A 22,091-nucleotide genomic window follows, 5' to 3' on the forward strand; every position below is an offset into this window, starting at 1 on the left:
TCCATTTTTCTAGTCCACAGGTCCTCGCCACCAGCTCTGGCAGGTTTCCCCGCCGCCAGGGAACATGCGACAACCTCAGGATGCTCAGAGGCCTCACCGAGACTCTCCTACATCCAGCTCCCTGAGGATGTAATTGCTCACACGGGGTGACTGCGTGCTCAGGTGCAATGGAGAGCCCGAAGGATCGCCGTCTCTCCCGGACAAGGATGAAGGACCCCCTCACGTATGCTCCACGACGCAGCACTGTATTTACACACGGTGATGACCGTGGCAAAGGGTTACACACAAGTTCTCTTGGTGATACATTGTATGCGGAGGAGGCCGCTGTTACTGCTCTCTGTTCTTGTTTGTGCAACCGGCTCAGATGCGAGCTCCCGGGAGGAGGTGTGCTCCGTGCCCTCGGTTTCGCTGCTGCCAGGTGTGTGTTTTACGGAACGGCCCTCGTCATTTTTCTCCCGCGCTCCACCTTAAGGGCAGCTTCCCCAGACCTCCATGTTTGTATTGGTGTTAACAGGCACACTGATGTACCGTGTGAGGTTTGATGCTGGGGAGCCTGCTGGATCTCTGCATGACCTGCTGCTCTTTCCTGCTCTCCTCTCGTTCTTTCTTCCTCCGATTAAAAGCGCAGTTGCCTCCTTCCTTTTCTCTTCTGCCTCCGGGACTGAAGCCCTCGATCTTGCCGCTGTCGCCCCCTCTCACGCGTAGAGGATGCTGGAGCTGAAGAGGGGTGTTAGATGCACATCCCGGTGGTGGAGGTAGTTTGATGTTTGGATTTTCCTTGAGACGATCAGGAAAAGATCTTGACCCCTGGAGGTGCTCACATCTTCTTTTCCCAGGGGACTTTGGTGCTATGCTCTCCTGCGGGACCTGGAACTTCTGTACGCATCATCAGGTGGAGCACTGAGACCTGGGTTTCCCCAGGAGAGACCAAAGATAGAGGGCACAGGAGGGGACACGCCCCCGCAGCGCCCTCATCACGCACCAGCAGACCAGGATCTCCAGGTTCTGGCCTGGGCTGGCAGTGAGAGTGGCCCCGTGTTCGAAAAGCCAACACTAAAGTCCCTTCCTTGGAGGAGGACGAGGAGCAGGAGCCGTGTGCGGAGAGAGTAGGACGAGGAGAGGAAGGACAACGGGAACAGCTGGTCATCAACTTGGTCGTCAAGCCAGTCGTCACTCTGGGTGTCAATATAACTCTCCCAGGACCATGTACCCTCAGGGACGGCATCCAGTAAGTGACCTCTGGCTCCTTGTGGAAACCTCTTTTCTTCTGCTGGGGAGGAAGATCAAGGGGAGGAAATGGAAGTTTCGGGTGAAAAATTGCTGAAATATTAACTTATCCGACATTTGTTGAATGTACATTCGTTGTCAATTTTGCATTGTTTAGTATTCCAAGCTCTGTATCTGTATACAGCTGGGTATACGCTCCCTGAATCAGGTTGATCTTAAGTACCAAGCTGAAAGGTATAATAGCAGTTCCCTTGGGATCTTAATTAGCAACCTACTGGTAATAAGCCCAGTTCTTCATTGCAACCAAGAGAGCCAGATGTGAGACAGATACGCAGCTACCTTTCCACTGTAGACAGGCTGTGAATGAGAACAAGCAGGAGTCGGTTCGTCCACCCAGACAGGATCTTGCCCCAGACCCCGAGGGTCTTCAGCTTGAGTGGGTCGTTTGGTGACTGGTCTGTTCTGTTTGTGCTGAATGTGGGTCACAGGCCACTGCCTAGAGTATGCAGCTGAACCCATCTCCATAGGGAAAAGAATCAAAGTTTCATGCTTTGGCACCAGAACCCAACGAAACCAACGGTGATGTGAGAGGAAGGCCTGCCGGAGACATACTTTAGTGGAGAGCAGGATGGACACAGGATGGGATGCCCAGCTGGAAGGAGAGAAAGCATGACTGTGCTGCTACGGCAGTACATTTGCATTTTAGGGTTTTAAGTTTTTGATGTGAAACAGTAAAACAGCCCTTGGAGAGATAATCGGGGCACAGGGGATTTTTTTTGACACGAGAAGCTGCTGAATCCCGAGGGGAAACGTCAGGGGAGCTCAGTCCGACTCACTGATGTGGGGAATTGGGAGCGGCGGGGGGGAACTCATCACTGCCAAAGAGCTTCATCTGTGGTGCTAAACTGAAGAGCAGGAAATAGTATGAAACTGTGTGTGTGTGCGTGTGTGTGTGTGCATGCACGCACACCCTGCAGAGTGACCCCTGATGTGATATCTCTGGGCAGTGTTAATCTGGACGCTCGACTGATCTTGATTTTACAGGAGTGATGTGAGACACAAGGCAGGAAGGGGCTAATGGCAGGAGACAAAGCCAGAGACTGGCTGTCCATGTGTGTGTGTGTGTGCGTGTGTGCGTGTGTGCGTGTGTGTGTGTGTGTGTGTGTGTGTGTGTGTGAGAGAGAGAGAGAGAGAACGTGTTTATGAACTGAGATATACTTCTATCTCGATAGTCTATTGTTCGCTGTGAAGATCCTGACTCTTTTCACCTGTGGAGGGAACTCTGGGAAGGAAATGCTGCAAGGTCAGGTTCCCTTGGTGTGTAACCTGACCTCCGCCACCAACCGTGTTTCTTCTGTCTCATTTAAACTGGGCTTCCAGACTGGGAGAGAGAGAGACAGAGTTCCTGGGAAGGATGAGTCAAGTGACTCAGGTCCCAGAACAACACAAGGGAAAGAGAAGGGCAGAGTGCCAGTCCAGACTTGGGGGTACAGGAACAGTGCGGTGACTAATTAACCAGAGCAGGAGGCCTTACAGGTGGCCCAATGTTTGGCTGTAACAGCCAACGGTTCGAGGGTCCAGTGGCATCACCTCTTTGCACTTTCTATCCCAGGTCCCCTTGCAGCATGGCCAGACTTTAAAGTTCACGGTTCTGGACACCTTGGACCGCATCAAGGAGGAGTTCCAGTTCTTCCAGGCACAGTACCACAGGTAGGCCCCATCTCCAGCTGGGCCACATGTGCAGAAATAAGACGGACACAACAGCATCGTGACTCAGAGGAGCATTCTTTCAGCCCTGGGACTCTTTTCTCTGTTCTACCCCATCACTGTGAGGTTACCTGCTGACCACCGGCTTTCAGATGTAGCTTCGCTCACCTGTCGTTGCTGCCGTGATGCCCCGCTTGCGTTCGCCTCTGAAACTTGGTACTTGAGAAGCTCATGCTCTGTGCACCTCCGCAGCCTGAAGCTGGAGTGTGAGAAACTGGCCAGCGAGAAGATGGAGATGCAGAGGCATTACATCATGGTGAGTGCCAGGACGGCCCCCGAGGTCCTCACTGGTGGTCTGCGAGCGTGTCTGTGCTTCTACCCCGAAGGCTTGTCGTTCCGGCATCACGGTGACCCCGATGTCACATGCCGTCTACTCAATGGGCCTGGTGACTGTCCACTCTGGGGTTCATGCATGACCAAACTGGACATCGATCATTGATTATTAGCTGGTTCTTAGCTGACACTGTCAAACCCACATCCAGGTGCACAGCCCAGGAGCTGTGAAGCACCAGCACTACCTGCTGAGTGAAAATTCTGCCCACTGATGGCTTTGCTTTTCTAAGCAGAGCTGGCATGAATGCTGGCGGATGACCGCTGCATTGCGACGACCAGTTCGGAACCCGGGGCCTTGTTCGGACATGTGATGCAATTTCACATATGGATCGTATGCTCACTGCAGCTCAGAGGAGGAGGGATATGGAGGGACTTGAGAGAGCGAGTGGGAAGTGTGTGAGTAGGGGTGGGTGGGGCAAGCAGGGACGCGTGAATGATGTGAAGCAACAGTGACTCCCTTCATCACGGACGGAAGGAGCCTCTATTTTTAGGCTCCGGTGGATGACAGAGCTGCCATGTTCACGAGCACTTGTGCCAGCAGGCATCCGGCTCTTTTTATACCTATATAATTTATTCTCCCTATTTTCTGTACACGGTACTGAAGGCCCCCGTGGGACGGCCGATGGGTCGCAAACCGACAGTAGGATTCATCAGAAGCGACGTTTGTGAAGAAGGAGTGGGGGAGCGCTAATGGCCATTTTGTTTGGTTAGTTATGACTTGGACCAGCGAGTCCCCGACTGCAATCTCCGAAAGTACCACTGTGGTGAACGTGGACCCTCAGTGCGTTGCTGTGGGAGCAGGTAATGATGGTGGTGGGGTGGGGGAACTGGTGCTCCTCCGGGCTGTTGATCCCTCTTCAGTGCAGTCCCCACTGGTCCGGCTGAGCGGTCCAGTTCCTTCTCACTTGGCTCGGCTCGGCTAAAAGAGAGAGCAGGGACTGGACAGAATGGTCGCAGCTCACATGGTGCAGCAGGTGGTGCAGTGGTGTAGGGACTAGACCCTCAAGCCTGCTTACTGTGGTTTATCGGTGCCGAACGATGCAGGGTGTGCGTTTTTGGAGCTGTAAACCCAAGGGCAGAAAGCTCAAATTATCTCGGAGAGATGAAAGTGCTAATAGTCCACACCTTCAACGTTTGGTAACATTTATTAAATGTTTGTGTTCATTTTATATCCCCCGTAACAGCTGTGAGATGCTATCAATAAGTCTCAGAGAAACCCCACCCAGGAAGTGGAGTCCACGGTGCTTCACTGTCCACTCCTACTGTAAATCATCTAGAATACTACAGTACATAGTGTGATCTGAGGGCATTTATAAAAAGGGTGGATTTATTCCCTGGTGGACAAATGATGACCATCATTAACTCAAACATGTGCACTGGAACTCCAGTCGTACCTGAGTTTGTCCACAGAATGGAGACATGGCTCATTTGCATGACTCTCACTTAAAGTCACACATCCGTCATATATTGTTTATTATTTATTGTGAGTCAGAGCGACAGTGGATGATTCTAGAATGTCTGTGTAGGAGGGAGGCTGCAAATGTAAGCACAACACCTGCAAAATGAGGTAGCGAATGGTTCGATTTACACGGCTTTTTCCTCTTTCCTCAGTACTATGAGATGTCCTATGGACTGAACATTGAAATGCACAAACAGGTAAGAAAATCTGTTTTCAGCATTTACAAAGAGCCCGAGCACAGTTAACCGAAACTTACGTCAAGCAGCAAATGCTCGGTCCAGGTAGCCACAGTTCAGATGAGACCCAGGTCCAGTCAATGTTCTGTAAAAGTCCAGTCCAGGTGTGGTCCATCCTGTGGACTCAAGGACAAAGAAAACCATGTCCAGATCCATAACAGCCAATGCTGAAGTTCTCTCAGAAAAGCATCCTACAGCCTCACGCTGGTCCGGGAGCTTCTCCAGGCTCTATTGACCAGTGCCTTGGGGCCCCATGGTGCTGAACTGCCATTCTGCCACCGTCCCGTGCCTCCTGTACCCACAATCCCCCTGTAGGAGAGAGGGCCAATCTCGACATTTGGATGCTAACAATGTTTGCAGCCTGCAAAGAAAAAAGACAGCGTATTAGCGAAAGCGGAAGAAGAGCCCATTAGCGAGTCGCCGTTAGCGTTATCACATCATCCTGACGCCTGCCCGTGTTGTTGTTTGCGCTAACACACCCGAGAACTGCTTTCGCAGCATCGAACGAGCTGCTAAAGAACGTGCTAATGAGATTCTGTCCCCGTGCGTCTCTGTCAGGGCACCACAGCATTCCGCCTGCTAATGGGAGCTAGCGCTTAGCATAGCCACCAGCACCTCCTTTTACATTTATTTATGTGACTGGCGCTTTTCTCCAGGGCACCTTACAGCATTGAGCTACTTACACTGATTTACCCATTTATGGAGCACGGTAATTTTAACTGTCTCAACTCAGGGTAAATAACTGGGTTAAGGGAACTACAGCAGGAGATGGGGCTCGCGTGTCCACTCGTTCAGGTGTGTGTGCGCCGTCTCAGGATGACAATGACCTACGTACGTGTGTGTGTGTGTGTGTGTGTGTGCTGTGTTCCAGGCGGAGATTGTGAAACGTCTTAACGCTATCTGTGCCCAGATCGTCCCTTTCCTGTCCCAGGAGGTGTGTGTCCGACCCCCTGAACATTGAATACCCCTTAAACACACAACACGGTCAACCTAACAAGACATAGAGGGGCAGAAAATCACATAAGAAATATTATCATAGAACCTTTCGGATAAAAGCCCTTCTTGTCACGTTAGAACATGTGTCTGTGCGTTCAAATCAAGTACTCATTCACCTTCTCTCTGTGTGTGTGTGTGTGTGATGATGATGGTTTAGCACCAGCAGCAGGTGGTCCAGGCGGTGGAGAGGGCCAAGCAGGTGACCATGGCGGAGCTAAACACCATCATTGGGGTCAGTTTCCACTAGTTCCCACACACTGCATGGGAGAAAGACAGATGATATCAAGCGTTGCTATATCTTTTCGCACCAGGTGCTTCAGAGCGAAGAAACACAAACACACAGACAAGCAAGTTACAACTTAGATTTTACCTCAAACACAAAGCAGTAATGAATCAATTTTTCAAGTGTTTTGACTAAAGGTACAACAGCAGGATGCAGGAGTAGGCATTTTCAGCAGAACCTCCAGCATAATGATGTGAAGACTTGTACTTCTCTATGCCTGTCACCCCTATACCCTCTGCCTTGCTTACAGCAGCAGCAGCTCCAGAACCTGTCTCACCCCACCCCGGGCATCCCCGTGGCCCCCTTTCCCTCAGGGGCATCGCTGAGCAGTGGCACTGGAATTGTGGCCCTCTCCGGAGCGCTTGGGGGAGCGGCCCACCCGACCAAAGACGATCGCGCTCACGCAGACCCAGAGCCGCTCAGAGGTGAGGTCACACCTGGACGAAGCAGTGGACGTGACACACTTTGCATTGTGATGCTGCTCTTATGTTACTGCAGTACGTAACAGCATCACCTTTCTCCCCTCGCTCATCTACCACGCCCCGACCATGTGCGACCCCAGTGGGAACTCCCAGCAGGGTAAGTACCACATGTGCAGCGGGTGCGTGTGGGTAGGAAAAGAGCCCTGGTTGAGTGCGCCCCCTGTGGGATGGTCCTGAGGGGACCTGAGTGTCGCTGAAGGCCGACAAGTCAGAGGCCGGGAGATGGCCAATAACTCGAGCCACGCCAATAAAGCATTTTTCGCTTTTGAATTTGAATCTGAAGTAAAAGGGAGGAAGGGAAAATAGAGGAAACCCCTTTCTGTGAGAAGTGTAGGCCTTTGTATGCTGCTCCACCAGGTTTTTTTTCTGCCACGTAAATGACTTCCATCTGCAAGTGTTTTACAATCAAGAGGGAACCCAAACTTTTTCAAATTATAAAAAGTGATCAGGAAATGGTACCACTGCAACAGAATGAGTATTTATCTGTTTGCATGTATTTGAACCACAGAGCAAATCGGCATCGTCGACAGACAGTCAGCCCACGGAGGAACCCCAGGGTCCATCAGGGGTCTTTCCGGTCAAGGGTGCTGGTGACGTGAAGCAGAAACGCAGTGACCGTAAGGACCTGGCCCCTCCACACTACGTAAGAACTCATGGAAGGTGCTCTGGTGTCCAGCTTAGGTCCACATTGGTGTCAGGTCGTGACTTACAGTGTCTATTTGCCCAACCCTTTCAGTCAAATCAGACCTAAGGGTTCCACACCCGACTTGAATTATAAATCTGTATTTTAAAATACATTTAAAAATAACATGGCTCCAGCCCTTCTAGACACAGTCAGTCTAAAATTAGGGACTGATGTCACTGTAAACCAAACTAACAGGTAGGCCATGGCTAATCCCATCCGAGACCCGCAACCATGGCAACATCAGGTTCCCCATACTCCTGGTTAAGGGTTGCAACACTGGGGAGATAATGAAGGGTAATGCAGGTATTGGTGGTAGGAATGTGAGGCCTGTGATGGAGGCTGAGGTAGAGCCTGATGTGACCTCTCTCTACTCCATAGGACAGCGAAGATGGCAAGAGTGAAGACAACCTGATAGTGGATGTGTCCAATGAGGTGTGCTGGATAGATAGATAGATAGATAGATAGATAGATAGATAGATAGATAGATAGATAGATCCCCAAGCAAACTACACAAGGCTACAGCAGCATAAATGCAACAAAGGAGTGGTATACACACTGAATAATAGTGGATAATACTGTAAATATCACACTGAGGCATGTATGAAAACTAAGGTGAAAAGAGGGTTAGGGTTCCTACTTTGATTTCTGATTCCCTGGTCACCACCTTTGATTTTCTGGGTCCAGGAGGCTGCATCCCCCATTGATGGAGCTCATCCTCCCTCCTCACCCAGAAGTAATGAACTGGACCTCAACCTATGCATCAGAAAGGAGTTATGTGGGAGCCCCAGAGACTCATCTCCACCCAGAAGCCCTCCAACCATAGACATGACCAGGGACCCACAGGTGCACAGATGTAACAAGTCGACAGAGGATGTCATTCCACATTAGCAAGCAGGAGGGGATGGAGATACTCCAGTTATTGAGTGTGTCTCGTGACTGACTGGTTACTATAATAAGTTTCCAGGTAAGGCTTGAAGAGAAATACCAGCTGCACTTCTTTAGGACCTCTAACCACCCTTCTTTTATGTCCAGCTGGAGAAATCAGGCTCTCCATCCTCCGAGTCAAGCTCTTCTTCACCTTCCCACAAGGATGTTCTTAGCCCCAGCCCCTCCTGCTTGCGTCTTGCTTGTAAATCCACATCCTCAGCTGACTCCCTAAGTGAGTATGTCCCCTTCCTATCCCTCTAGACCAAGGTAACCAACTTTGTATTTTTGCAGCCAGAGTTTATGAGTTTATGATGCAGCAGCAGTTGTAGCCAACTTCATCTTTTCTCTCCCTTCTTCTTCTTACATTTTCTTTTGTCACATTTCTTCTTTTCGTGTACCCCCTGCACTGTACTTCTGAAAGCCATATGGCTTTTTGTTGGCTGGAGAGATGAGAAATGAGGGGTTGCCATAGTAATGAAGCTCTGGTGACTATGGTGATCCTGTGTAACTCTCCCCCCCAGCCCTGCGGAGCCCGTTGTCTCTGCCTTCTGGCTCGTTTCCTGCTCATTTTGGTGTGGTCACCCATGCTGGGCTGAACAGGGAGTTGGGCAGCCCTGGTGGCTTTGGGGGTGCACCAAACATCTCCCCCCAGATGAACACAGCCACTAGCGGATACACACGCAGTTCAGTGGTGAATAAAACCTTCCTCTCCATTTCATGCACTTCGATGGAGTATTGTGTGATACATATCATTCATGATTCTGACCTTAAAGACACTGAAGAGATAATTCTATTTTCTGTGGAGCTTTACTACTAACACATTTACCCCAACACCACCACCACATCTCCCATAGGTGGCATATGAGTCCCGCACAAACATGAGGCCTCTTGGAGGGTGTTCCTCAGCAGCCGTCTCCGGAGGCAGCAAGCCGTAAGTTTGTCTGGACACAGTGGAAGACACATTTAATGACCACTGATATTTAAGAGGCCAAAGATGAATCCTTAAGACTGTTGACAATTTACAGCGCTAGAACTCCATTCCTCATGTTCATCTTGTGAATTCATGAGTCATATGAATTGCTTACAGCCTAATTTCTGGAGCCACTGCAACATTGGCAATGAGATTCATAACTTTGGTGCTGATGTTCACCACCATCTCGTGTTTCCCAACAGGTCATACTCTTTCTATCTGAGTGCAGATGGACATATGCAGCCAGTATCCTTTCCCCATGATGCTCTGGTGGGTCCAGGTATACCGCGCCATGCCCGCCAGATCCACACCCTCACCCATGGCGAGGTTGTGTGTGCCGTAACCATTAGCACCTCCACCCACCATGTGTATACCGGTGGCAAAGGCTGCGTAAAGATGTGGGACATTAGCCAGCCTGGCAACAAGAGCTCCATGGCCCAGCTGGACTGTCTGGTGAGTGCAAGTCCACTAGTCCCTAGTGCACTTGCAGTGATTTACAATGAGATATACTGAATATGAAAGCATGTTCTCACCAGTCTTCTTACGCAGCTTGATGAATTAAATCTATGTCAAACACTCAGAACAGAGACAATTACATCCGCTCCTGTAAGCTTCTCCCAGATGGACGGACCTTGGTTGTGGGAGGCGAAGCCAGCACCCTGTCCATTTGGGACCTGGCCTCACCCACACCACGCATTAAAGCGGAGCTAACATCCTCTGCCCCTGCCTGTTATGCCCTGGCCATCAGCCCAGACAGCAAGGTCTGCTTCTCCTGCTGTAGCGACGGCAACATTGTTGTGTGGGACCTGCACAACCAAACCTTGGTCAGGTATCCAATCCATCCATTTTCTTACCCACTTGTTCTACTAGGGTCATGGTGGCAATAGGAAGGTATCCAAGAGCATATAAAAGTTATCAGTGGGATCAGGAAAGGGGGTGGTCACAAGAAAAGCACAAACAGAATTCCTATGCTGATTTTTGATCCCAGATTGCAAAAGTGACTTGCAAAACTTGAGAAATTTCCCTTGTTGCTACATTTCATTATATGTTGCGGTTTGACACCACTTTCATACAGCCTTTGGCTCCCACAGACAGTTCCAGGGTCACACAGATGGGGCCAGCTGCATTGACATCGCCAATGACGGAGTCAAGCTGTGGACAGGGGGCCTGGACAGCACAGTACGTTGCTGGGACCTGAGAGAAGGGCGGCAGATGCAGCAGCATGACTTCACCTCTCAGGTACACGGTGCAATCTGGAAACTTGTAGAGAAGGCTGGTTCCCCTCAGTTTGCAAGGATCTTCTCACACGGAGCCTGCTGAGCATGCTGATTGCAGCTCTTCTCCTTCCAGATCTTCTCTCTGGGCCACTGTCCCACAGGAGACTGGCTGGCTGTGGGAATGGAGAGCAGCAATGTTGAGGTGATGCACGTCTCCAAAACCGACAAGTACCAGCTGCGCCTCCACGAGAGCTGTGTGCTATCACTCAAGTTTGCCTGCTGTGGTATGTAGGTCACATTATTCAAACTACGGTTCCTAAGCATAATCCTTCAAGGAGTTGCTGGCACCGGAATAAAGTCCATGTTTTTCTGCATTTTTTTCCTAGGCAAGTGGTTTATTAGTACAGGAAAAGACAATCTTCTAAATGCATGGAGGAGTCCATATGGAGCCAGCATATTCCAGGTGAGAGGGAACATCTGGGGGGCAGGGATACCATTTTGTCCTTGCTGCTGTAATGGCTTAAATAGCTATATTTCTCTTGAAAAGGTTTGCATCTATGAATATTCTTAGAAGCTGTATGAAACAATCTTAAACTGTCTCTTGTTCTCCCCTCCAGTCCAAGGAATCCTCCTCAGTTCTGAGCTGTGACCTGTCTCCCGATGACAGTTACATTGTCACTGGTTCTGGAGATAAGAAGGCAACAGTGTATGAGATCATATACTGAGGTTGCTGACTAGGACTTTGGTTTTGTTGAGATAGTATCTGCTTTCATAAACCTTTCCATCCTTCTCCGAATTCTGCTACTGCAACATCAGACCCTCTGCACTTCAGCTAACAGTTTGTCCGTCCCCTGACCTCTCATCATTCCACACCACCTGCCAGGAGAGATGATGCATGCAATTACTGCAGTGTTCCAATTAAGATTTTGGGTGAGTTGGGGAATACCTCATGCAGATATTCTGGTGTGGTGCTCCAGGAAAACCAAACAGAAGGACACAGAAATTAAACAGGCCGTCACATTAGTGGTATATCATTAGCGGTATATCATTAGCGGGGGTAATAAGCAGCTGTAGCACGAGACTCGGTCCCCTCACCCCTGGGAGAACGATTGAGGAACCTGCTGCTATTTGTTTTGAACACACAGTCATCACTACACTTAGCAGGCTCCTGAAATTAAAGTCTATTTGGCGTGTACAAGTGGAATAAATGTTGTATCACTTGTTTAAAAGATTTTTTTTTTTTTAAAGGCAAAAGATTAATTCCTAGAGGGTGCATTTTTCTTGACCACAACCTGGGGTTAGCTCAGTTGGGGTCAAACTGCATGTAGCGAAGTAATGATGTGATTTTGCTCCTGGCATGCTAATGAAGATATTGCTGCCTGGCTGGCTGTCACTGACTTGCCTGTTTTGAACTACAGGCTTAATCCTGTCAAGATTTAGCTTTTTTTTTTTTTAACCCAGGGATACAATACATCAACCCTGACCCACCAATTTTTAACCCCAAATTATCTTCCTTTAACCATGCATTTGTGCACTAACTTAATGGAAGGGCAGCAGGCATACTCATGTGACTACAGAACATGCAATCATCCTTTCAGCATGTGACTCAGTTGCGGTTGGAAGATTACTTGCATAAGGACAAGAACATCCAAATAAATGCATGAAAATACAGAAGACCAGTTGTTGGAGATAAATGCACTAGAACAAAACCAGCACATGGAAGCGTTTTATGTGATGTCGAGTTCAGGCTGGATATTAGAGCTGCTGAAGTGACGTCTTAAAGACCTCAGTTTCTTCACTAACTCCGTTTATCCCTTTTCTCGGAAAATGGGTGGGGGTGTGTGTGTGTGTGTGGTAAAATATCACCAAGGGGTCATTTTGGACCACAGCAGTACAAGAGTATCCCTAAATATGCAGTTTAGAAGTAGTCCTCTGTCTTTGCTTTCCAGTGTGCCGGTTGGCAACATCAGTCTGGCATTCTGGACTTCTAAAAATGCAAGAGTGCATTTAGAAAATTGTAATTTTTCATTGACAGGATTCTTTTTACTGCACTACAGAGGTGGTAACTCCACACGGACAATGCGCTACTAAGAGGACCCAAAGCAGTATTTGGAATGGGGGAGAGAAGGTATTTGATGCTCCAGGAACTTGAGGACAACTGCTCCTGTATACAAATGAGCAGGACAGCACAGGCATTGTTTAAAACTAACTCCTGAAAGCCAAGGAACCATTCCAAATGCACTATTACTTCTGTAATACATGTATAAAATTCTGATGAAAATAAAAGTGCGATGATCTTTCTATGGCCTTTGTGTATTTGCCAATCCTCCAATTCCTCCAAAGATGTCACATTATGTAATTTTTTTTTTATCCTGAGTTTACAAACAATCGCAGTAGCATTTAACTCTTCTGTAAACAAACATTTTGATCAAACCACTACATTTTCAAAAACACTTTATTGTTCTCATATCATCCCTGCACAACTACACTTTCCCAGTCTCATTTCATTTCTTCAGCTCTGACCAAAGTGAATATCATTGTGCTTTCACACCTACAGAGCCAAGGGATGGAAGGTGAAGATTCCCTGGCACCGCAGTGACTCTGAAGGCACCACCTATGCATCCCATCAGGACTGGTGTGCTGAAACAGGAGCACCTTAGTGCCCCTAAGATTTTGTTTCAGGCCTGACAATCCCCACACTCATGCCATTTTAATTTTTTAAAAACTCCATTATAAAGTCAGAGCTTACAGAAAGGACTGAAACAAGGGAGGGGAATAAATATGGGATTTTAAAACAGGGGGATACATTAATTATAAGTGAGACATGTAGAGGACTTAGATCTCCAACTGGAGGGAAAGTCCAGGACTCGAACCCGAAGGCCTTGGAGGACATCTGTAGTGCAAACAAACTGAATTCTTGAGACAAATTAAGCAAGATTAGTCTAGCAGAGTATTACCTGAGCAGAGATGCTTTAACCCTTAATTAATGCATTTAAAACATTGAGGAGAACAAAAGTCTAGTTGCTGCAGGGCAAAGCAGGCTTAGAGCTGCAGCAACTGCACTGGTCAGTGGGCATGGGGGGGGTGTCCACATATCCCAGTGGACCAGTGTGAGCTCGTGGAAACACGACACTGAGGCAGGCTGAATACGTGCACCCATCTCCATGCCCACCTCTGTCAGCAAACCAGTCTTTAAAAGCCCCTTCATACAATGGTTATTCTTCAAAGCAAAAGTTTAAAACATGGTCCTTCTGGGGGGGGGTTGTGGTTCAGGACATTCCCACCCCAGCTGTGAAATCAGACCAGACTTCCACAGGAGGAGGCTGCCCTCCATGTCAATATCGTTCGTAAAACAAGAGGTCTTCCCCAACTTCCTGGATCACACCCCCTCAGGCCATAAGATGCATCAGGATGAACCTGGTATGCAGAGGTCAAAGGCCCATCCTTCAGAAAAGCACCTCGTACACCGTGGCCACCTTGTCCCCAGAGCCTGTGACCATGACCTGGTCATCCCGAGAGATGTCACAAGTGAGCACAGAGGAGGACTCCATCGCCTGCAGAGGAAGACCTCCACATTAAAAAGCCTACACTTTAATATTCACAACAGAAAGCAACCAGAAGTAGCTGAGTAAGCAGATACCTGGAAGACATTAACTCCATAAGGGGAGCGACAGATGTGCACAAGATTGTCCTTCCCTGTGCTTGCAAACCATTTACCTGCAGGGAAAGGTGGATCGGGCAGCTAAGGTCACTGGCACGCGATCACAAGCGCAAACATCATGGGCAGAGGTGGTCATTGAACGTACCGCTGTTGGAGAATTTGAGCGACAGCACACTGCTCTCGTGCAGGTGCACCCGGTACTTGTCGGGATTGGAGACGTGCATCATGTCTATCCAGCTATTGTCCATGCCCACAGCCAGCCAGTCTCCCGTAGGACAGTAGCTCAGGGACAAAACCTGGATGGAGAAGAGCAGAGATCAGCACGCTGGGCAGATCAACCCTGCGGACACACAGCAGAATGCAGATCCTACCGGAGAGGGGAAGTCGCGCCGTTCCAGCTGTTGCCCTTCTCTCAGGTCCCAGCAGCGCACTGTTCTGTCCAGCCCCCCAGTCCACACCTTGACCCCATCGTTGGCAATGTCAATGCAGCTGGCCCCACTCACGTGGCCCTGGAACTGCCTGCGAGAGCCGGGGACCCGTGGACACCATGTCAGGCAACACGGGATACAGTATAGCACCAAGACAAAAACTTCCCCGTGAGGCTGGTTACCTGACTAAAGTATTGTTGTGCAGGTCCCAGACCAAAATACCACTGTTGCTGCTGCAGAGGAAACAGACCTTGCTGTCAGGGCTGATGGCCAGAGCATAACAGGAAGAGGCAGAGGAGGTCAGCTCTGTCTTGATGCGTGGTGTGGGTGAGGTCAAGTCCCAGATGGACAGGGTCCCATCTTCACCTCCCATAATCAGGGTCTGCTCATCTGAGAGGAGCTTACAGGAACGGATGTAGATGTCTCTGTTCTGAATGGTTTATACAGGTTCAAGGTGAAGGTGCTGCAGGAGGACCTAGGAGAACTCACTCCCATATCCTGTGTGCAAATACATAAACCGCTGGAAGGGAAAGTGGCACCGGCAGCACAAGCTGCGCCAGCCATGGACCCGCACTTACCAGACAGTCCAGCTGGGAGACGGGGTTCCTGCTGCAGGGCTTGGTGATGTCCCACACCTTCACGCAGCCCCTACCACCAGTGTAGACCTGGTGGGACGAGGTGCTGATGGCAATGGCACTCACCACCTCTCCATGAGGCAGGATGTGGATCTGCCGGGCGTGGCGCGGGACATCTGGACACACCAGGGGATTGGCAGGAAAGCCGATGGGCTGTACTTGTCCATCCCCCTTCACAAGGAAAGAGTACGACCTGGGGGGGGTAAGAGGAAGACCTGCTGGATATTGGCTCTGAAGATGAAGCCGTTAAGAACGGCACAGTGCGAACTCAGGTTGGTAACCATGAAGAGGTGGGTACCACCAAGTCGTGTGGCCAGCACCCAGAGTGAGGGGCAGAGGACTTACTGCTTCCTAGAGGCAGCTGAATACATGCAGGCAGGAAGGCCGAAGGAGCGCCAGTGGTGGGGCGATTTGAACCCAACCTGCTGGACAATGAGGCAGTTATAAAACCAGACTGACCCCCTGCCCTCCCGCCACTCCCACACCCTTCTCACCCTGGGAGAAGGGTTATATCCCATGCCGCTGCTCAACTGGGGTGACAGGAGGTCCATCCCTTCCCTGTACACTAGAGCCCCACCCACTTCTCCATTCACTTCGTGGGGCGTCGATCTCGAAGCACCTTGGAGCGGGGCTCCCTCTGCCGGCAGCGGGGGGCTCACATTCACGACTGGAGGAGGATATGAGGGGGCAGCTGTCAGAGCGGTACACCACATTGTCCAAAGGTACAGCAGCCGCTCCTGTCTGGGACGTGAACCTGCACCCTACGAGTGCCCAGTCTGTTAATCATTAAATTTTCGTGACACGTTAAGGGTGTGGTGTTGGACTCCTTGACCCAGCAGGGTTTTCACCTTAATCAGTTTAACAAGCAGGTTTCCACAGTAAAGGGAAATTTACCAAATAAACATATGCTTCTTGCCCAAATATAAACCCTCACTGTGTCTGGAAGGGAAAATGGGGACAAAAGGGCGCGAAGCCGAGAGCTTCAAAGCCAGCCTGGTTTCCACACATCGGAAGCCAAATGTTTTTGCATTTATGTGACCTCCTACTGAAAGGAAGCCTTAAAATGTCCACCAGAATCGAACCACACGCTGAGATCCTGTAGCGGGTGCAGTCGCAGCCTCGTCCTTCAGCACACGATTTACAGCCTTTGCAGCAAAGCGCTTTATCACCGACTCCATCCGCAGAGCAGGTTTCCGGAAACATGCGAGACAACGGCGAGCGACCGGAGCAAAGCAACTCCAGTCCAGAGCTGCGGTGCCCTCTGCTGGAGGGAGCCCAGCCCAGCGGTTTGATCCCTGCGGTGGAGAGGAGCTCACCAAGGTCCCTCAGGGTCATGTCAGGGGCTACGCGGGACAAGGCAGAAGCATTGCGGATGGGGGAGAACGTTTCCAAGGAAACCAGAGTGTCGGACTTTATCGATGGGGTGCCGGACTTCTCGCTCTGCAGAGGGAAAAACACATCGACCCGTTCCGGTTCTTAGGTACGAAAGCACTTCTTTCTGGGCTGGCTGTACACATGACATGTCCACGTGTGATGTGGGGCTGCCGTACCAGCGAGGGCTCCCTGCCGTCACACGGAGTCCAGCTGCTCAGAGAGGACGCCAGGGAGGAGAGGCTGGCCTCGGCAGAGCTCTCCTGGTCCAGGGTGTTCTCACAGGATGAGGAAGAGGAGTGCAGGGCTGCACGGTCCTGGAGCACAGAGAACATGAGCGCTTGGGCAGTTAAGAGAGGCAAAAGCAGCTTCCGAAACACACAAAAACAGTCAAAACAGGCTGTGGGATCAAGTGCAGAGGTGTGAGATGAACACACCTTAACCTCACCCAGCTGATCATTGTTCTTGTTAGCATTGCCGCTCTGAGGGGGAAAACAGAGACAGGAGGTCTGCGGGAGCCTCTCGCCCCCGCCCCCCCCAGGGGGTCGGGGCGGTTCCGAAGGACTCTCAAAATCCACAGGGGACCCAAGTTCTGTCTTGCATCTCTTCAATCTGTGGTGCTGGTCTGCCAGATGACCGTTAGGATGACCGCTGGTCTCATTAGACTGAGAGCCCTTGGGCGAGGTGGAGGGACAAGGGGTAAAAACTGTTACTGTGGTTCAACCAAAACTGTTTCTATTGACATTTACCTGATCATTAAGTGACCTACAGGGTGAGGTTTGTACACTAAGCTACTTACACTGATTTACCAATGTATACAGCAGGGCCATTTTTACTGCATCAGGTATTAGGGCAGAAGAGCCACTCGAACCCAGGTTTCTGAGTTCAAAGGCTCCAAGTGCTGCCCCACCTGGTGCCCTAACCTTTCATCCCAAATTAATGAGAACTAATCTGTAAAAGTGACATACTGACCGCCCCCCCCCGCTCTCTCGGCGTCCGGCACAGCTGGAGCTCCGAATCCTTTGTGCAGCGAGACAGAAAGACGTCAAGAGCAGAGGTCAGTGGGAACACAAAGCACAGTACAGGACCTGGAGCATGAAGGCAGGTGCGCGTGCATGCACGCACGCACGCACAATCATAAACGCATATGCATCCCAAGCAGCACAGCTCCTGAGTTCCAGCCTAGTGAATAAACAAGGAGCCCCCATCAGCCATACCTCCACACCTGCTTCCCAGAATGCTCCATTCCTACCTCTGCAGTGAGCCAAGAGGGTGTCGGGACCGGGGGTCTCATGGGCGGGGGCCTGGTGCCTGGGCAGGAAGGGCAGGCAAGGCAGGATGGGGTGAGGATGTGGTGGTGGCGGTAGGGGTATCGGCAAGCCCTACAGACAAAGAGCCCATCACCACCTGGACACAGCCCCCTCCTGGGGTGGGGGGAGGGTCACATTAAAAACACCACAGGCGGAGGGCAGCCCACATACCCCTAGGCCTACGCTGACATCTGCTGCAGACACCTGCTTGGCGCTTTCGACGGACAGGAGCAGCCGCTGCTGATGCTGAGGAGCAAACAGGGTGGAGTCAGGAGCAGCAGCCAGGCAGCGTTGTCCTGGTGCGAATGCACGTGTGTGTGTGCGTGCGCAACATACACACCTCTCTTGGCAGGTAGGGGATCATCTGGGAACACAGCCTGTTGAGCCGCTTGCTGATCTCTGTCTGGAAAGAGGCAAGTGGTTTTCCTTGAGCAGAAGGGTGTCTCTCTCTCACACACACACACACACACACACACACACACACACACACAGTGTGTGTGCAGCGTGGGAGGCCACATGTTGAAATCCCTTACAGGTGATGAATGGCAACTCCTTGCTGCTCTAAGCCCCCCCCCACCCCCACTGCCCTGCCCCTTTCATCACCCCCCGTTTCCACCCCCCCCGGGACACACAATGATTTCTTGTTAGCGCTCGGCAACAGCCAAATTACATGTGGAGGAGCGCGAGCAAGGCGGGGAGAGGCTCCCTGGGAATACATCACATTTAATGAGGGCAGCGAGGAGAGAGAGGCAAAACCGCAACCAAGGCGGGGGGGTGCCGGGACGTTAAGGTGCCTCCGACCTGGTTTTCCAAGGAAATACTCCGCAATCCGCAAGGCCTCCTGGCTGCAGGGGGTGGCTACAATCTCACCTGGTACTGTCACCCTCACCTGTCTGCGCATCTCCACGTTGAGGCCGTAGCTCCTCTCGTAGGACTGGAACGCAACGATAAGAAGCACAATTAGGCGACTCAACACAAACCAGTGGGGCTCGAAGGAAGAAAAACAGAAGTCCCCCCCCCCACAGAAATTTCCAGATTCCTCTGGCCTGTGACTCCTCTTTGTCCAAAAACATGCAGGTTCACACACGCCACCACATGTGTTTCATTCTGCCCTGGAGACAAATCCACGGTTGCTAGGCAACTTATAAACTCATGGGTTACCGTTCACCAAGGACTGGACCGCAGCAAGCACACGCCACGGAACCGGCGTGTCAGCGGCCAGACACCCGGAGCCACAGCCCACGCTGTGGGGTTCCAGGGACCACAGACGCCGAGTCCTTTGACCGCCGCCCTATCGTGAGGTCGTGGACCACGCAGTCCTGGTCCATTAGGGGTCTGGTGTGTGGGCTTTAGTCTGTGGGCTTCAGAGCCAGAACGCCATGGAGTCAGAACCCTCCCCCTGGCTGCAGTGAGGTCAGGAGAGATGACCCCACCAAGCACTGGGTGAGGACAGCAAGTGCTGACAGGATGAAGGAGGTTTTAGGCGGAGGGAACCGAGTGCACGTGGCAGGGAGGGCGGAGCCTGTCGGGACTCACCATCACATAGTGCCTCTGGATCTCAGACTTCTCCCTCAGCAGCTTCTCCACCTCCACCTTCAGACTAGAGGGTAGAAGCACCTGTCAGCTGGAGATCCCAACGGTCCCTGACCTGAGCCAGAGAACAAGTAGCTTGCTCACACTCTCTCTCTCTCTCTCACACACACACACACACACACACACACACACAACCTACCTGAGAATGATGCAATTCCAGTGCTGTGAAATATAACAATGACATTTTCTCCCCACTGGTAGCCTTGGAGACCCCAAAAAAAATCTATTTATCATGATGAGTGTCAGGGGTGTTAATAAAATCTATTAATTTATTTAGAACAGTTCAAGCGCTTAAGCCTGAAGTTGAGGCCTCTGACAGTCCAAAGGAATTACCGTTCATCCGCAAATAACCGGACACTGGAATGACCGTGAACTCTAGCGCATCGCAATATTATTTTATGCATTCTCCAGAATTTTCCAAAATCAAGGAAGACAAATTGTGAAACGAAACGAACGTCAACATAACACATAAAACTATAGATATTTTACGATACAAGTTTACCGATCTTACATTTACCATGCAAACGTTTGTCATTACACAGTCACATGAGCAGATGCCCCCCCAGGAGCGCACTCATGCCAGGATGACCGTATCCATAAACTAGTGCACGAAAAGCCTCATTTGAGCAAGACTCCGCCCCTCCGCTGGGTCAACCGCTGGGAGTGAGGTCACCGGAGGTCAAAGGCACTGCGGAATATAGACGCTGGACACGGACACTGGGCGCCTGCTTCGCCTCGTCACGCGTGTGACGCAAACCCCTTTCCTCATTACCGGCCCCATCATGTCAGAAACGCAGTCCAGAGTGGGAGGACAGAGTCGACAGCAGGCAGGGCGGGTGTCACCGTCACCTCAGTGGAGCGAGGGCCGACGGACGGAGCTGACCGCAGGACCGCTAACGCTCTTTATATAAACGCTCACGACCATAATTAGCTTGAGCGAAGCTAAAGGGCGGCAGTTTGAGCCGCGTCACGCAACCTCCTACACGCTGGTGGCTCCACATCACCGGTAAAGCAGCAGGAGGGCCACGGCGCTGCACGCAAGAGCCATTAGAGCTGTCTCCTTGCATTTGATGGACTCGGGTTCGAACCCCCGCTCCTACTCAATTAGGCTAGTAACCCTGAACTGATACGATCAAAACTATACAGATGCTGTATAAAAGGGGAAATGGGTGTGACAGCATATAAACCGGAGCAGTGCAGTGGACAAGGCTTGAGGGGGGCAATGGAGCTCTCCATGTTTGTTCTCCCAGCTCGCTTTGACCGAGGACCAACAATGGGAGTGGGGGGTGGGGGTCACCATCAAAGCTGGTCCCTGTGTGAAGGAGTGCCAGGCACACCAGCCAGTCCTCTGAATAGCAGCCCGTCAAGGAGGCCTGGCTGCGCTCCGACAGGCTTGATCTGATTCATGCAGCGTGTGTGTGTGTGTGTGTGTGTGTGTGTCTCTCAGAGGCACAGGGCCGACTCTGAATTGGGCCCGAGTGACAAACTCACAAGTAGGCCAAGTGTACTGATGTGAATACTAAGCAGGAAGATAATGAAATTGCGGCTGCAGCGGAAGTGTGCATCATTCCTCCATGGAGGAGAGTGGAACCTGTGCTCAGGTGAGTGCAGATGGGAACACACACACACACACACACACACACACACACACGCACACACCACAAATCCTGCAAATATTCTGCACGGCCTACCTGTGGTTCTGTGTTTGGAGCTCTCTGCACTCATCCTTGATACGTTCCAGAAGCTCGGGCAAAGTGAGCTTCTCCGACTGAGGGGACCTGGAAGGTGGGTGTGCCGAGGCAGAGGACCTTGAGGAGGATGACAACTGGGCAATTGGCACCAGTGGGGGCTACGAAAGGGGACAGGAAGAGCCTTTTTCACATGTGGATGGAGAAACTGGGGTCTCTCTCTCCACCTGGAGATTATAGTTCCATCTTCATCGCTCGCTCTCATACGCATACACTTGGCAGCTGGTACAAAAGGCCATCAGCAGTCAGTGGCACCACCGGCACCATGTTACCCCCCCACCTAAGTCCATCCACCTCAAAAGATCTGCAGTGCAGGATCTTCAAAGCTTGTGCCGCTGCCCCTCCACACAAAGCCCCAGCACCAAGGTACTGAGAGATGGTACCCAGGTGCCGGGCGGTGCTGCTGGGGGCCACCTGAGACCCTGCTTACAACCTGTCAGGAACCCTCACCATCTTCTCATTTTCAGTTTGACAGGAATGTGCACATCTCCCCGAACTTGACTACTGGAGCAGTTTAGGGCATCTGAACCACCGTGACACTCACCGGACCTCGACTCGGACCTCGACTCGGGGGAAACATCTTTAGGTCCCTGTCAGTGATCTTTTTTCACCTCAGTTCCACAATACTGCAGGGAGAGAGAGAGAGATTCCCAGAGAAACCGGTGACTCGGTTTACCATCTCCTTTGATGCGTGCTGTCGGATGTTCCTCTCCGCTCGCTCTTGGCCCCCCACCCCTTTGGGATCTGGGTCTATCTGCTTATA

The 22,091-nt window shown here is 51.0% G+C and overlaps 2 protein-coding genes across 9 annotated transcripts; one reads left to right on the top strand and one right to left on the bottom strand.

The window, feature by feature from the left end:
• Nucleotides 1-12,882, top strand: LOC108921571 (transducin-like enhancer protein 1). 8 transcript variants are annotated; one of them, XR_001965058.2, is made up of 21 exons: nt 1-1,228; nt 2,840-2,937; nt 3,187-3,250; nt 4,939-4,983; nt 5,894-5,956; nt 6,176-6,250; nt 6,552-6,726; nt 6,864-6,880; nt 7,292-7,426; nt 7,847-7,900; nt 8,153-8,311; nt 8,501-8,627; nt 8,917-9,086; nt 9,250-9,326; nt 9,569-9,818; nt 9,947-10,194; nt 10,457-10,604; nt 10,716-10,866; nt 10,969-11,045; nt 11,200-11,512; nt 12,618-12,882. XR_001965058.2 is itself a non-coding variant. In XM_018731071.2 (20 exons), the coding sequence occupies exons 1-20, from the start codon at nt 1,205-1,207 to the stop codon at nt 11,305-11,307; spliced, it is 2,265 nt and encodes a 754-aa protein (XP_018586587.1). In that variant the 5' UTR covers nt 1-1,204; the 3' UTR covers nt 11,308-11,617. The 8 variants fall into 8 exon arrangements, 6 of the variants coding, with proteins under 6 accessions (XP_018586587.1, XP_018586588.1, XP_018586589.1 ...); XR_001965059.2 differs by having other exon boundaries at nt 12,640-12,882; XM_018731071.2 differs by lacking the exon at nt 12,618-12,882 and having other exon boundaries at nt 11,200-11,617.
• A 172-nt stretch (nt 12,883-13,054) lies between these two features.
• On the bottom strand, nt 13,055-21,908 carry LOC108921424 (transducin-like enhancer protein 4). Its single transcript, XM_029248989.1, has 19 exons — nt 21,873-21,908; nt 21,272-21,429; nt 19,524-19,587; nt 18,877-18,921; nt 18,328-18,390; nt 18,159-18,233; nt 17,930-18,059; nt 17,650-17,765; nt 17,115-17,351; nt 16,857-16,994; nt 16,623-16,746; nt 15,801-15,973; nt 15,652-15,728; nt 15,250-15,499; nt 14,854-15,101; nt 14,615-14,762; nt 14,389-14,539; nt 14,223-14,299; nt 13,055-14,136 (listed from the first exon to the last, which is right to left on the bottom strand). Exons 1-19 carry the CDS (start codon nt 21,906-21,908, stop codon nt 14,029-14,031), a joined length of 2,418 nt encoding a protein of 805 aa, XP_029104822.1. The 3' UTR covers nt 13,055-14,028.
• Between the last annotated feature and the right edge of the window lie 183 nt (nt 21,909-22,091).

This window comes from Scleropages formosus, chromosome 25 (genome assembly GCF_900964775.1).
Source record: "Scleropages formosus chromosome 25, fSclFor1.1, whole genome shotgun sequence".
NCBI classification, from domain to species: Eukaryota; Metazoa; Chordata; class Actinopteri; order Osteoglossiformes; family Osteoglossidae; genus Scleropages; species Scleropages formosus.

What these genes read in the sequence shown, in the direction of transcription:
- LOC108921424 (XM_029248989.1), bottom strand. Translation starts at nt 21,908, where the DNA reads ATGTTTCCCCCGAGTCGAGGTCCGAGTCGAGGTCCG. An exon ending in ACGTGGAGATGCGCAGACAG is followed by an intron (nt 18,391 to 18,876) that starts GTGAGGGTGACA and finishes GCCTCTTTCCAG; the next exon opens with ACAGAGATCAGCAAGCGGCT. An exon ending in ATGGAGTTAATGTCTTCCAG is followed by an intron (nt 14,137 to 14,222) that starts GTATCTGCTTAC and finishes CTTCCTCTGCAG; the next exon opens with GCGATGGAGTCCTCCTCTGT.
- LOC108921571 (XM_018731071.2), top strand. Translation starts at nt 1,205, where the DNA reads ATGTACCCTCAGGGACGGCATCCA. An exon ending in TAGTGGATGTGTCCAATGAG is followed by an intron (nt 7,901 to 8,152) that starts GTGTGCTGGATA and finishes TTCTGGGTCCAG; the next exon opens with GAGGCTGCATCCCCCATTGA. An exon ending in TGGCCCAGCTGGACTGTCTG is followed by an intron (nt 9,819 to 9,946) that starts GTGAGTGCAAGT and finishes TCAAACACTCAG; the next exon opens with AACAGAGACAATTACATCCG.